Source organism: Somniosus microcephalus, chromosome 5 (genome assembly GCF_052327205.1).
Source record: "Somniosus microcephalus isolate GS21.2 chromosome 5, FLI_Smic_1.0, whole genome shotgun sequence".
In the NCBI taxonomy this organism is placed as follows: Eukaryota; Metazoa; Chordata; class Chondrichthyes; order Squaliformes; family Somniosidae; genus Somniosus; species Somniosus microcephalus.
The window spans coordinates 183768884-183784944 of record NC_140991.1 but is presented as its reverse complement, the minus strand read 5'-3'; the positions used below and the strand labels follow the sequence as shown (position 1 = coordinate 183784944).

The 16061-nt window shown below is 42.8% G+C and overlaps 1 protein-coding gene across 5 annotated transcripts in view; it reads right to left on the bottom strand.

The window, feature by feature from the left end:
- Positions 1-16061, bottom strand: part of ccdc126 (coiled-coil domain containing 126) — a 145134-nt gene that overhangs the window by 115465 nt on the left and 13608 nt on the right. For 4 of the 5 annotated variants that reach the window (XM_085988478.1, XM_085988475.1, XM_085988474.1 and 1 more), the window contains one exon: positions 8137-8510. In XM_085988478.1, coding sequence (XP_085844604.1) covers positions 8137-8374 — 238 coding nt within the window. In that variant the 5' untranslated portion in view covers positions 8375-8510. Of the gene's footprint in view, positions 1-8136; positions 8511-13575; positions 13599-16061 lie in introns of those variants that run through there. The other variant, XM_085988477.1, reaches the window with a different exon arrangement.

Genomic DNA, 16061 nt, shown 5'->3' with positions numbered 1-16061 from the left:
ACTAAAGCAGATTATCTGGTCATTTGTCTCACTGCTGCTTGTGAGACCTTGCTGTGTACATATTGGCTCTGCATGGTTCCACATAACATCAGTGACTACACTTAATTGGCTATAAAGCAGTTTGGGACATCTTGAGGTCGTGAAAGGCACTATTTAAAAAAAATTATAATTCTCTGGATGTGGGCATCGCTGGCAAAGCCAGCATTTATTTATTTATTGTGATGGTGAGCCGCCTTCTTGAATCACTGCAGGTGGTGAAGGTACTCCTACAATGCTGTTAGGTAGGGAGTTCCAGGATTTTGATCCAGTGACTATGTGATCCGTCCGGACTAGGGGTTTTATCATCTTTGAGTTTATTTAATATTTCTCCTCTTTTTATTTTAAATGTGGTTATATCATTTCTAATCTCATCTTCCGGTGTCATGATCTGTCTCCCTGGTAAATACTGTAAATAGAGAAAAAGATTGGTGAAGTCAAGCGTAGGTCCCTTGCAGTCAGAATCAAGGGAATTTATAATGTGGAACAAAGAAATGGCAGACCAATTAAATACATATTTTGGTTCTGTCTTCACAAAGGACACAAACAACCTCCCAGAGATGTCGGGGAACATAGGGTCTGATGAACGGGGGGAACTGAAAGAAATCAGTATTTGTAGGGAAATGGTGTTAAGGAAATTGATGGGATTGAAGGCCGATAAATCCTCAGCGCCTGATCATCTACATCCTAGGGTACTTAAGGAAGTGGCCCGAGAAATAGTAGATGCATTGCTGATCATCTTCCAACATTCGATGGAATCTGGAACAGTACCCATGGATTGGAGGGTAGCTAATGTTACCCCACTATTCAAAAAAGGTGGTAGAGAGAAAACGGTGAATTATAGACCGGTAAGCCTGACATCGGTAGTGGGGAAAATGCTAGAGTCCATTATAAAAGAAGTAATAACAGAGCACTTGGAAAACAGTGACAGGATCGGACAAAGTCAACATGGATTTACAAAAGGTAAATCGTGCTTGACTAATCTACTGGAATTTTTTGAGGATGCAACTGGTAAAATAGATAAGGGAGAACCAGTGGATGTGGTGTATTTGGACTTTCAGAAGGCTTTCGATAATGTCCCGCATAAGAGATTAGCGTGTAAAGTTAAGGCACATGGGATTGGGGGCAAGGTATTGACTTGGATAGAGAACTGGTTGGCAGACAGAAAGCAAAGAGTTGGAATAAACGGGTCTTTTTCCGAGTGGCAGGCAATGCCTAGTGGGGTACCGCAGGGATCGGTCCTTGGACCCCAGCTATTCACAATATATATTAATGATCTAGACAAGAGAACTAGATGTAATATCTCCAAATTTGCAGATGGCACAAAGCTGGGTGGGCGTGTGTGCTGTGAGGAGGATGCCGAGAAACTCCAGGATGATTTGGACAGGTTGGGTGATTGGGCAGAAACAATATAACGTGGATAAATGTGAGGTTATCCACTTTGGTGGCAAAAACAGGAAGGCAGATTATCTGAATGGCAATAGATTGGGAGAAGGGGAAGTGCAACGAGACCTGGATGTCCTTGTGCACCAGTCGCTGAAGGTAAGCATGCAGGTGCAGCAGGCGGTTAAGAAGGCAAATGGTATGTTGGCCTTCGTAGCGAGAGGGTTTGAGTACAGGAACAAGGATGTCTTGCTGCAGTTGTACAGGGCCTTGGTGAGACCACATCTTGAGTATTGTGTGCAGTTCTGGTCGCCTTATCTGAGGAAGGATGTTCTTGCCGTGGAAGGAGTTCAGCGAAGATTCACCAGGCTTATACCTGGGATGGCAGGAATGACGTATGAGGAGAGATTGGGTCGATTGGGCTTATACTCGCTGGAGTTTAGAAGAATGAGAGGGGATCTCATTGAAACTTATAAAATTCTGACAGGACTGGACAGACTAGATGCAGGAAGGATGTTCCCGATGGTTGGGGAGACCAGAACCAGGGGTCACAGTCTAAGGATAAGGGGTAAGCCATTTGGGACAGAAATTAGGAGGAATTTCTTCACCCAGAGAGTGGTGAACCTGTGGAATTCTCTACCACAGAAGGCAGTAGAGGCCAATTCATTAAATATATTCAAGAAGGAGTTGGATATATTTCTTAAGGCTAAAGGGATCAAGGGGTATGGGGAGAAAGCAGGGACCGGGTACTGAAATTGGATGATCAGCCATGATCACATTGAATGGCGGAGCAGGCTCGAGGGGCCGAATGGCCTACTCCTGCCCCTAACTTCTATGTTTCTATGAAGCAAAGTAATTATTTAATATTTCTGCCATTTCGCTATTGTGGCCTATGATTTTATCCTGACCATCCCTGAGTGGCCCTATTCTCATCCCAACTTTTCTTTTTTTATTTATGTGCCTGTAGAATATTTTACTATTTTTTTTTATGTTCCTTGATAATTTAATTTCATAGTTCCTCTTTGCCTAACTAATTATTTTTTTGACTTCTCTCCTAATCTCTTCGTATTCTCCCTTGTCATGCTCTCCCCTGCTGTCCACGTACTTAGTGTAAGCCTCTGTCCTTACCCTTAATTTTTCCTTTATGTCTTTATTCATCCATGGTGTCTAATTAGGGTTTAGGTGTTCTTGTTTTTTAACAGAATATATTTTTCCTGGACTCTGTTGAACATCGTTTTAAATGTTTCCCATTGCTGTTCTACAGCATTGTTTGCCAATACTGTTATCCATTTTATTTTCCCAATTTCTATTCTCAGCCCTGCAAAATTGGCTTTTCTCCAATCTATTTGCCTGGTCTTCGTCATACTTATGTCCTTCTCAATTATTGTCACTATCGCCTAGATGTTCCCCTACTTTTACTTATCTACTCTGGTTCATTCCCTATTACTAGACCCAGTAACTAATCCTCTCTCATCAGGCTTCTTACATATTGGGTTAGAAAGGAGTCCTGTACACATTGTAGGAACTCCATTCCCTTATCCCCTTTACCTACCTCTTCTGGCCAATTAATTTCGGGGCAGTTGAAATCCTCCATGATTATTCTATGTTTTTTACTCATTTCCCTAATTTGTATGCATATTTCTTCCTCCATTGCCCTGCCAATACGAGGTGGTCTGTAGACTACCCCTATTAGCGTGATTGATCCTCTTTTATCTCTATCCACATGGATTCTATTTGTCTTACTGATAGCTGCGTCACTTTTTTCTACTGCCATAATGTTATGTCTACTAAGTATAGCTCCTCCCCTTTTCCCCCTCTCTATTTTCAAAATATGTTATACCCTGCAGTGTTTAATTCCCTGTCCTAATTTTTCTGTAGCTATGTCTCAGTAATCCCTACTATATCTGGTTCCTCGCAATGTACTATTGCCTCCAGTTCCCCTGTTTTATTACGGACACCTTGTGCATTGCTGTACAGACAGTTTAACTCATTTTTAATAGCAGTTCCACTCACTTTATTTTTAACCATCTTTTTACACTCCTGTTCTATAACTATTTATTCTCTGGCCATCTATGTCTCCCTTTGTTTAGTCTTTCCTATGCTCTCCTTTCCTGTTTCGTTTATATTTAGGCTGGTTTAATTTCTTGTACATCCCTTTATCTGAATGCACAAAGCATTCGTAACAAGAGCCTTTAAATTTAACTTTTTACCATTTCTCCCTGCTTTCACCTTATTCGCTGATGCACTATTAAAACTCTCTATTCCTTCCTGTCACACTCTGCTTATCTTTACCCAAATCACTACACTGCTCCATTGCCTTGACTTTTCTCTTTAGATTTCTAAATTTCCCCTCACCTGACCCCCTCCCCGACTCCTTTTTAGTTTATAGCCCTAGCTACAGCCCTAGTTATTCAATTTGCCAGGACACTGGTTCTAGCCCAGATTAAGTGGATCCTGTCCCAATGGAACAATATGTCCCCAGTACTGGTGCCAGTGCCCCACGAATCGATACCTCTTCCCCCCCACCACTTTTTGAGCCACGCATTTAAATCTCTGATCTGCTTGTCCCTGTGCAAATTTGCATGTGGCTCAGGTAACAATCCAGAAATTATTACCTTTGAGGTTCTGCGTTTTAATTTGGACCCTAGCTCCTCCAACGCCCTCAGCAGAACCGCATTCTTAGTTCTACCTATGTCGTGGTTCCTAAGTGGACCACGACAACTGGATCCTCCCACTCCCACTCCAAATTCTTCTCCAGTTATGCGGAGATATCCTTAACCCTGGCACCGGACAGGCAACACAGCCTTCGGAGCTCCCGGTCGTGGCTGCAGAGAACAGTATGTATCCCCCTGACTATACTGTCCCCTATCACAACATTCCTTTTCACTCCCCCCCACCTGAATGGCCTCCTGCACCACAGTGTCGTGGTCAGTTTGCTCATCCACCCTGCAGACACAGGTAGCAAGAACTTCATACCTGTTGGATAAGGACAAAGGCCGAGGCTCAACCATCACTGCACCTGGGGACCCCTTACCTGCCTGAGTTACAGTCACACCCTCCTGCCCCTGACCACTAACCAGACCTGTACCACTACCCAACCTAAGGGGTGTGTCTGCCTCCTGGATCGAAGTGTCCAGGTAACTCTCCCCCTTCATGATGCCCCACAATGTCTGCACCTCGGACTCCAGCTGAACAACTCTGAGCTGAAGTCCCTCGAGATGCAGAAAGTTATTGCAGACGTGGTCATCCAGGATCGCAATGCTCTCCACAGACTCCCACGTGCTGCAGTTACGGCACACCACCTGCACTGCCATCCCTGTATAATCTTGTTTTAGTTACTTAATTAATTAAAGTTTACGTATTTAATCAACTTAGCTTATTTTTTTTAGTTATTAACTCATTATCAGATCTAGTTTAAGTTACAGGTAGATTAAATTAAATATTTACCTGCAACATAAAGCACTCCAAGTTTTGGAGGCTAAAAGCAGCACCTCCTTCCCCCGCTGCTCAGAATTCTCACTCTCTCCAAATTCCCAACTTTAACACTCTGTTGAGAAACACTCCGTTTAAGACTACTCTGTGCAGACTATTCGTTAATTTAAAGTAATTTTACTTTGTGTGAAATTGCTTAATGGTGCCACCTCAGTAAACTACTGGGAATGGTATAGAAGATAGGCAGTTGAGAGTCAAAAGACAAACTTAATTAAAATTTTCTTGCCTCATCTCGAAGGTGTTAATTCCCAACTGCAGTATGGGACCTATCCTACGTGTCCATCCCTCACATGAACCTAGACAGTGAGTGGCAACAGGCCATTCTTAAACAGCTGCATTACAGCCAGCTCAACCCTACACTCACACTACATCTGCATGCACTCTCCAGCAGCTTCGCCCTCTTTCAACCTGCACTGTGAGGCCAACTGTAGCAAACCCCCTACTGCCAGCAAAGATAAACTAACTTGGCACAGATGGGGTTGGAAAATCAGGGACGGTTTCCACTCCTAAACACTATCCCCCTCACCCAGAGACACAGTACTCTTGCGGATTTTAGCATTTTTTTTAATATAAAGGACCTGACTTTAAAAACCCACATTTTCATAGGTCTAAAAAAATGCCATTGAATTCCACAGCTCCTGCTATTTGAGGCATGATGCAAGCATGCAGCTTTGGCCATCTCTCTGTATTAGGTTTTCTCTGGCAAGGTCCAACTTTTGGCTTGCTTTATCCACATCATAAACAATCCGGATGTAAACATAATTCTTACTTGGTTGGGAAGTCAGGATGGAGTCAAAAATTAAGGGAGAAATCAACATTTTGATCCAAGCACTACAATGTTCTAAAATCAATAACTGGACAATAGGAAATCCAGCTCTCCCCCTCTCCTTGCCAAGAAAGTGTTTTGCCATAACACAGCAAACTATCTAACAAGCTAGCAAAAAAGTGGAGAAAATTGCTCGTCAAAGACAGAATTTTAGAAATCAAATCGGGAATTCAGAAGAAACTTATTTACCCAGAGAGTGGTGAGAATGTGGAACTCGCTACCACAGGGAGTGGTTGAGGCGAATACTGTAGATGCATTTAAGGGGAGGCTAGATAAGCATAATGAGGAAGAAGGGAATAGAGGGTTATGCTGATAGATTTAGATGCAGAAAGATGGGAGAAGGCTCGAGTGGAGCATAAACACCAGCATGGACTGGTTGGGCCAAATGGCCTGTTTCTGTGCCGTATAGCCTATGTAATTTATTGGAAGGCTATTAGGTGTCAGCTTGGCTCAGTTGGTAGGACTCCCATTTAATTCAAAAGATTAGGAGTTCAAGCCCCACTCCACGACCGGAGAACATTTTAGGCTGTAACACCAAAGGAGCACTGCACTATCAACGATGCTGTTCAGGGTTATGCTAAAGGTTCCAGCGTCCTGGCCAATATTCCTTCAACCAACACCACCAAAAAATAAACCAAATGGTCATTCCTCTGTGAAGTTGGTTGGATCTTGTGTGCAATATGACCACTGCTGCCCACACCACAACAATGACAGCCCTTGATAATTCATATAACTCACTTTGGATTGTTTGAGAGATGTGATAAGGCAGTATATTAATTCAGGTCTTCGGATTTGTTCATAGAATCATACAACACAGAAAGAGAAGCCAGGCACGATGGGCTGAATGGCTTCCTTCAGTGCTGTATGATTCTAAGCAGTACTATTACTTTGTATGGCTGATGTATATGTAGAGTAACAACTATAATTTTACGTTTAGGTGGTTAAGCCAGAGAATTGCGTGAGGAGTAGCGCAGTGCCTCTTTCACATTGGTGAATCGGGCATGGAGTTGTTATACCTTCCATGGTCTGTTCTGGGTGACCACAGTCGCACACTGGAGAGTTTTTAAATCTCCATTTGTGCATCAAGTATTCACATCTGCCATGGTTTGTGCGGATGTAGTTTAGGGTTGCCCATAAGCTTTGCGGAAGATCGAAGCAAGGGATCTTCCGTGTTGGGTCTTTCACGAGATGTTTATTTGTGACTTCTTGTGAAGTCCATTCGGCTTTTCCAAGCATCAGGGTTGAAGTCTCATTGTCGAAGGTTAAGCGTGTAGGTCCAAAAGGGCTTGCGCAACTTCAGCGGTTGTATTCTAAGCAGTAGGATAATCGAAAATTGCAACAGCTGAGCTAAAATGCTTCACACTACAATATCCAAAGCCATGAAGTGAAATATAATCCTACAGCTCTTACTGACCACACACATGGGAGTCAGGAGAATCTTAATAATTGTTACTCTAGGGCTATTTCCTGCATCTTTGAACTTAAATCGAAGGTATTAAAGGCATCAAAAAAATAAGATTTTATAAAATTTTTAGTTGATCCAATTTTTTCTCCCTAACAATAGTTGTAGGTTGTACTTGTACTTCACCTCAAGTTATATAGTGACTGGTACAACATAAATTTGCACTCTGCAGACCTACTCCCTTCTTGTGCTCTACATGTTATCTGTCAAAAATGTGCACGTTCCTCCAATTATTAAGTATAGGAATGGTAACACTTAGTTAACTCATTTAATAGGTTACAACATATGGACAATTTGAGCATGATTCTAACTTCTTATCAACAAGAAAGTTTAGAAAAAGATTTTGAGAATATCATTTCAAGAAACAGGAACCAGAAACTGTAAAAGCAGCAGAGAAGTAAAAAGGGCTAACCTGATACCTGATCTTTAATTGTTAACAAGGCTGGCACCCATGATGTTACCCCTTGCTGATAGGAACAATGGCAGAAACTGTACAGACATTAGGTGATTGCAAACGCATTACCATAATGTTTAGGTGATCATGAACACATTACCAGGATGTTTACTTAGCTGTAACCCATTCAGTAAAATGTGACTTCTTTATTTCAAACTGCCAGACCAGGAAATCCAATTAAATGTATACGTGCACAGCTCATGATTGGTGCAGAATGTACGAGGTGTTAATGCTTTCTCAAAAGCAGGGATAAAAATGTAGCACGCTGTATGAGAAATTGCTTACTCTGTTGGATTCGTCAGACTCTTGCAGGAGTCGGTGTCGATATATCAGAGTAAGACTCCGCGGATAATAAATCGTTTAAATTCTCCAGGTGTATTCGACTCAGTGATTGCTGAACCAGACTGAGGGTAAAAGAATCCGTTCTATCAATTTCACAAGACACACACACACAACACAGAGCAAATGTTATTCAGCTCTTACCATATCCTGCCATTGAAGCACCATGAGGACCATCTATTGCATTTTGATTTTCCTCTGCCAGTGCTCGGACATATCTTTTACTCAGTTCCAGAATCTGTTCACGCAGTTCTGCACTGTTTTGGTGCTTTGGATGCTGGAACGTATATCGAAGTAGGAGCAGCCCCCAAATAAACCCCAAAATCAGCAGCAAAGCACTTAGTTTCTGAGATGTATTTCTCCTGAACAGACTTCCAAACATGTTTGTCCAACCACAGCCTCCTTCTGCAGACAAACCAGTCACATTATTAACATCTTCATTTTTTGAATCCTTTATGGGGAAGCATTCAAGCCGTTTGTTGCTTTAGATCCTCTTCATCTAATGTTCACCTTCTGGCCTGTAAAAAGTATGGAGAAGTGCATTCTTTAGGATGAAAAGTTAGATAAGTTACACAACTGACAAATATCCAAATAGTTTATTTTGATCAATACTCAACCAGAAAGTGAAAATGGAAAAAACTAAATGGTCAAGAAAAATATACAAAAACACTACCAAGTTGACAGTACGGCTATTTAAAGATTGGAATAATTAGGAAACAAAGCTACCTCAAAAGGTACAGCAATTGAAAAAAAAACATGTTTGCAAAAACATCTGGCTGTAATGAAATATATACATGGTAAACAGGCAAGACAGAGGGGGGGAGTAAAAGAGGAGGGGGTGTCGCAATATTAATTAAGGAGACAATTACTGCTGTAAGGAGGGATGATATATTAACAGGTTCCTCTAATGAGGCCATATGGGTTGAACTTAAAAACAAAAAGGGGGCTAGCACTTTGCTGGGAGTATACTATAGGCTCCCAAACAGCCAGGGGGAGATAGAGGAACAGATATGTCGGCAAATCTCAGAGAAGTGTGCAAATAATAGGGTAATTATCATGGGGGATTTCAACTTCCCCAATATTAACTGGGATAGTCAGAGTGTGAAAGGCTTAGAGGGTGCAGAATTCTTAAAGTGCATCCAGGAGAGCTTTTTGAGCCAGCATGTAGAAAGTCCTACAAGAGAGGGGGCGGTACTGGACCTAATTCTAGGGAAGTGGCAGAAGTGTTAGTAGGTGACCATTTGGTGACAGTGACCATAATTCGGTGAGATTTAAGGTAGTCATGGAAAAGGACAAGGATGGACCGGAAATAAAGGTTCTAAATTGGGGGAAGGCCGATTTTAATATGATAAGGCAGGATCTGGCCAATGTGGACTGGGATCCGCTACTGGAAGGAAAATCCACATCGGAGCAATGGGAGTCTTTCAGAAAGGAAATTGAGAGAGTACAATGGCAACATGTTCCCGTAAAGGTCAAGGGTGGGACCAACAAGCCCAGGGAACCTTGGATGTCAAGGGATATACGAGAATGGATTAGGAAAAAAAGGGGGGCTTTTGGCAGATACAAAGGACTAAAGACAGAGGAAGCCCTAGAGGAGTATAAAAAGTGCAGGGGGATACTTAAAAAAAGAAATTAGGAGAGCGAGGAGGGGCCATGAAATAACACTGGCGAGCAAAATAAAGGAAAATCCTAAGGTGTTTTATAAGTATATTAAGGGCAAGAGGATAACTAGGGAAAGAGTAGGGCCCATTAGGGACCAAAGTGGCAAGCTGTGTGTAGAGCCAGAGGATGTAGGTGGGGTTTTAAATGAATTTTTTGCATCTGTGTTCACTATGGAGAAGGACGATGTGGACACAGAAATCGGGCAGGGGGACTGTGATATACTTGAACATATTAGCATCAAGAGGGAGGAGGTACTAGCGATTTTAGCAGGCTTAAAAGTGGATAAATCCCCAGGCCCGGACGAGATGTATCCCAGGCTACTATGTGAGGCAAAGGAGGAGATTGCAGGGGCTCTGACACAAATTTTCATAACCTCTCTGGCCACAGGGGATGTGCCAGAGGATTGGAGAACAGCTAACGTAGTACCATTATTCAAGAAGGGTAGTAGGGATAAACCAGGGAATTACAGGCCAGTGAGCCTAACATCAGTGGTAGGGAAATTATTGGAAAAAATTCTGAGGGACAGAATTAGTCTCCACTTGGAGAGGCAAGGATTAATTAGGGATAGCCAGCATGGCTTTGTCAAGGGAAGATCATGTCTGACCAATTTGATTGAATTTTTCGAGGGGGTGACTTGGTGTGTGGATGAGGGTAGTGCAGTGGATGTGGTTTACATGGATTTCAGTAAGGCTTTTGATAAAGTCCCGCATAGGTGACTGGTCAGGAAGGTAAGAGCCCATGGGATCCAGGGTGCCTTGGCACATTGGATCCAAAACTGGCTTAGTGGCAGAGGGTGATGGTGGAAGGTTGTTTTTGTGACTGGAAGCCTGTGTCCAGTGGGGTACCGCAGGGATCGGTGCTGGGTCCCTTGCTGTTTGTGGTCTACATTAATGATTTGGATGTGAATGTAAAAGGTATGATCAGTAAGTTCGCAGATGACACAAAAATTGGTGGGGTGGTAAATAGCGAGGAGGGAAGCCTCAGGCTACAGGACGATATAGATGGGTTGGTCAGATGGGCAGAACAGTGGCAAATGGAATTTAACCCTGAAAAGTGTGAGGTGATGCATTTTGGACGGACTAACAAGGCAAGGGAATACACAATGAATGGTAAGACCCTAGGAAAGACAGAGGATCATGTACATGTGCATGTGCATGTACATAGATCCCTGAAGGCAGCAGAACAGGTGGATAAGGTGGTTAAAAAGGCATATGGGATACTTGCCTTCATTAGCCGAGGCATAGAATATAAGAGCAGGGAGGTTATGATGGAGCTGTACAAAACGCTGGTAAGGCCACAGCTGGAGTACTGTGTACATTTCTGGTCGCCACACTATAGGAAGGATGTGATTGCTTTGGAGAGGGTGCAGAGGAGATTTACCAGGATGTTACCTGGGCTGGAGCGCTTCAGCTATGAAGAAAGACTGGACAGGCTGGGGTTGTTTTCCTTGGAGCAGAGAAGGCTGAGGGGGGACCTGATTGAGGTATACAAAATTATGAGGGGCATAGATAGGGTAGATAGAAAGTAGAGGGGTCAATAACAAAGGGGCATAGATTCAAGGTAAGGGGCAGGAGGTTTAGAGGGGATTTGAGGAAAAACTTTTTCACCCAGAGGGTGGTTGGAATCTGGAACTCACTGCCTGAAAGGATGGTAGAGGCAGGAACCCTCACAACATTCAAGAAGCATTTGGATGAGCACTTGAAATGCCATAGCATACAAGGCTACGGACCAAATGCTGGAAAATGGGATTAGATTAGACAGGGCTTGATGGCCAGCGCGGACGCGATGGGCCGAAGGGCCTCTTTCTGTGCTGTATAACTCTATGACTCTATTTCAACTCCAGTTATTTTTTAAAAGCTAGCTATATAGCACAAGACAATGATTATTTAGTTTCCTTGAAAATAATTGGGTTCTATAATCCAATTAAATTCAAAATCCAAATTGGCTCAGGGACAGAAAGCAGTTGTTTTTCAGACTAGAGTGAAGTGTGCAGTGGTGTCAGTATTAGGACCACAGCTCTTTTGGATATACATTAATGACCTGGACTTGGGTATACAGGGCATAATATCAAAGTTTGCAGATTACACAAAACTCAGAAATGTAGTAAATAGTGAGGAGAATAGTAACAGACTTCAGGAGGACACAGACAGGCTGGTGAACATGAGAACATAAGAAATAGGAGCAGTAAGCCATAGGGCCCCTCGAGCCTGCTCCGCCATTCAATAAGATCATGGCTGAACTTCTACATCAACCCCACTTTTCCATCCTATCGCCAAAACCCTTTATTCCCTTAGTGCCCAGAAATCTATCGCTCTCAGTCCTGAATATACTCATTGACTGAGCATCCACAGCCCTCTGGGGTACAGAAATCCAAAGATTCACTATCCTGAGTGAAATTTTTTTCATCTTAGTCCTAAATGGCCAACCCTTTATATTTATTCATTCACAGGATGTGGGTGTCACTGGCAAGGCCAGCATTTATTGCCTTCTAGAAGGTGGCGGTGAGCTGCCTTCTTGAACCGCTGCAGTCTGTGTGGTGAAGGTACTCCCACAGTGCTGTTAGGTAGAGGGTTCCAGGATTTTGACCCAGCGACAATGAAGGAGAGGCAATATATTGCCAAGTTAGGTTGGTGTGTGACATGGAGAGTAACTTGGAGGTGATGGTGTTCCCATGTGCCTGCTGCCCTTGTCCTTCTAGGTGGTAGAGGTTGTGGGTTTGGGAGGTGCTGTCGAAGCAGCCTTGGCAAGTTGCTGCAGTGCAACTTGCAAGATGGTACACACTGCAGACTTTGACCTCTAGTTCTAGACACTCCAGCCAGGGGAAACAGCCTCCGCCCACCTATCCTGTCAAGCCTTCTAAGAATGTTATACATTTTGATGAGATCACCTCTCATTCTTCTAAACTCCAGAGAGTCTAGGCCCATTCTACTCAATCTCTCCTCATAAGACAGCCCTCTCATCCCAGGAATCAATCTAGTGAACCTTTGCTGCAACCCTTCTATATCCTTCCTCAGATAAGGAGGCCAAAACTGTACACATTACTCCTGGTGCGGTCTCACCAAAGCCCTATATAATTGCAGCAAGACTTCCTTACTCTAGTACTTCAACCCCCTTGCAATAAAGGCTAACATACCATTTGCTTTCCTAATTGCTTGCTGTACCTGCATGTTAACTTTCTGTGATACGTGTACAAGGACACCCACATCCCTCTGAATATCATTTAGTCTCTGATCTTTCAAAAAAAATTTTGCTTTTCCATTCTTCCTACCAAAATGGATAATTTCACACTCCCCAGATTATACTCCATCTGCCACCTTCTTACCCAGTCACTTAACTGGTGTATATCCCTTTGCAGCCTCTTTACGTCTTCCACACAGCTTACTATCTCACTTAGTTTTGTATCAGCAGCAAACTTGGATATATTTCACAGTCCCCTCATCTAAGTCATTAATATAGATTGTAAACAGCTGAGGCCCAAGCACTGATCCTTGTGGCACTCCACTAATTACATCCTGCCGTCCCGAAAATGCTCCGTTATTCCTACTCTCTGTTTTCTGTCCGTTAACCAATCCTCAAGCCCTAATCTTGTGTAACAACCTCTTGTGAGGCACTTTACTGAATGTCTTCTGAAAATCCAAATATACTACATCCACTATTTCCCCCTCATCTACCCTGCTAGTTACACCCTCAAAAAACGAATAGATTTGTCAAACATGATTTCCCTTTCATAAAACCGTGTTGACTCTGCCTAATCCTATTGTGATTTTCCAAGTGCCCTGTTACCACGTCGTGAAATGGGCAGACACATGGCAGATGAAATTTAATGCAGAGAGGGGTGAAGTGATTAATTTTGATAGGAAGAATGAGGTGAGGCAATATAAACTAAATGATACAATTTTAAAGGGGTGCAGGAACAGAGACCTGGGGGTGTACATACACAAATCTTGTAAGGTCGCAAGACAAGTTGAAAAGGCTGTAACAAAAAAAAGGGATAGGGGATTTATAAAGAGAGGCATAGAGTACAAACGCAAGGAAGTTATGCTAAACATTTATAAAACACTGGTCAGGTCCCTGCTGGAGTATTGTGGTCAATTCTGGACACCACACTTTAGGAAGGATGTCAAGGCCTTAAAGAGGTTGCAGAGAAGATTTACTAGAATGGTACCAGGGATGCAAGACTTCAGTTACGTGGAGAGACTAGAGAAACTGAGATTGTTCTTTCAAGCAGAGCAGGTTAAGGGGAGATGTGATAGAAGTGTTCAAAATCTTGATAGAGTAAATAAGGAGAAACTGTTTCCAGTGGCAGTATAGTCAGTAACTAGAGGACACAGATTTAAGGTGATTGACAAAAGAATCAGAGGTGACATGAGGAAACATTTTTTTACGCAGCAAGCTATGATCTGGAAATCACTGCCTGAAAGGGTGATGGGAACAGAGTCAATAATAAATTTCAAAAGGGAATTAGATAAGTACTTGAAAAGGAAACATTTGTTGGGTGATGGGGAAAGAGCGGGGGTGTGGGACTAATTGGATATCTCTTTCAAAGAGTTGACACAGGGACGATGGGCCAAATGGCCTCCTTCTGTGCTGCATCATTCTGTGAAAAAAAGTCTACTGCTTTGTGTGACCCAGAACAGTAAAATAATTGCTTAAATACACAGTTGCACTGTGACTGCACTAAACAATCCAATATCAACTTACAACAGGTTAAGAATTTCCAGTTAATAGGATTGTACTGCATGCAAGGAACCCAACATGTTTTATTGAATTCCATTGTACTAATCTTCAGTGCTCTATTTGGAACAGATTTGTTAAGGGAAAGAAAACCTTCAAGGAAATGTATTTGAATTATAAACTAAATCAACATGACTGATGTGCATTTTGTTTTCTAGCTAAACGTTTAAGAGCTTTATATTCGAAGATTAGTTTGACCTTGCAAAACACTGCAGCCTATTGGTCATGGAAGGACATACTTGCCTTAGAGGCGGTGCAACAAAGGTTCACTCAATTGATCTCTGGGATGAGAGGGTTGTCCTATGAGGAGAGTGAGTAGATTAGGCCTATACACTCTGGAGTTTAGAAGAATGAGAGGTGATCTCATTGAAACATGCAACACTCTGAGGAGGATTGACAGGGTAGATGCTGATAGGTTGTTTCCCCTGCCTGGAGAGTCTAGAACTAGGGGGCATAGTTTCAGGATAAGGGGTCGGTCTTTTAAGACTGAGATGAGGAGGAATTTCTTCACTCAGAGGGTTGGGAATCTGTGGAATTCTCTGCCCCGAAGTGTGGTGGAGGCTCAGTCGTTGAGTATGTTCAGGGCTGAGATCGATAGATTTTTGGACTCCAGAGGAATCAAGGGATATGGAGATCGGGCGGGAAAGTGGAGTTGAGGTCAAAGGTCAGCCATGATCTTACTGAATGGCGGAGCAGGCTCGAGGGGCCGTATGGCCTACTCCTGCTCCTAATTCTTATGTTCTCCCATGGCATTGCTCACAGCGCGAGGTTACGAAGGGTCCTGGGCTGTTCAGTGTTACACATCACTAACAGGACTTGGAAAGAAGTTTGCAACTGATATGCACAGTGAAGTGTATTCTGATTACTTCCTCTAACAAGTGCAGGTGCACAAGGAGAAATTGGCACAATAAAATAATTATGCAAATATATCACTGGAAAAATTTGGGGAACTCAAATTAGAATAAGTACCAGGTCCTGATGCATGCCTACTTGAATTCTGAGGTATGACAGGGTGAAAACAGCAAAGGCCCCCAACTACAATCTTTCAGAGACTCTTGGATATAAAATTTGGGTCAGTGTAACACCTCTGTTCAAAACATTCTCACTAGAAAGACTCGAGTTACAGCAGACACAGATTTGCAAAAGGCAAACAAAAAGAGAAAATGCTGGAAATACTCAGCAGGTCAGGCAGCATCTGTGGAGTGAGAAAAACAGAGTTAACGTTTTTTATTGGTAGCTTTCATTAACTACTCATTGTTGATTGGTTGTTTTCATACTTCCTTAGCTTTACATTGCTGCCAGTTAGTACTTTTCTTACATTTTCAGCTAGGAATTGTACGCAGTTTATGAATGACATTTGTTCAAGGCTGAGATCGATAGATTTTTGGACTCCAGAGGAATCAAGGGATATGGAGATCGGGCGGGAAAGTGGAGTTGAGGTCAAAGGTCAGCCATGATCTTACTGAATGGCGGAACAGGCTCGAGGGGCCTGTTTATCATTGTTATTTTTACTGCAAAATCCGAGCCAAAGAGGCTATCAGTGCTCACTGTTATTGAAGTGTAAATCGGACAGCAACTTCTGGCGGCCACGTGCAGTAAAACGCGGAAATCTGGAAGTTGCTGTCCATGTTACCCTGCTCCTCCAGAAGCTGCGCTATAACAGTATCTCGCCG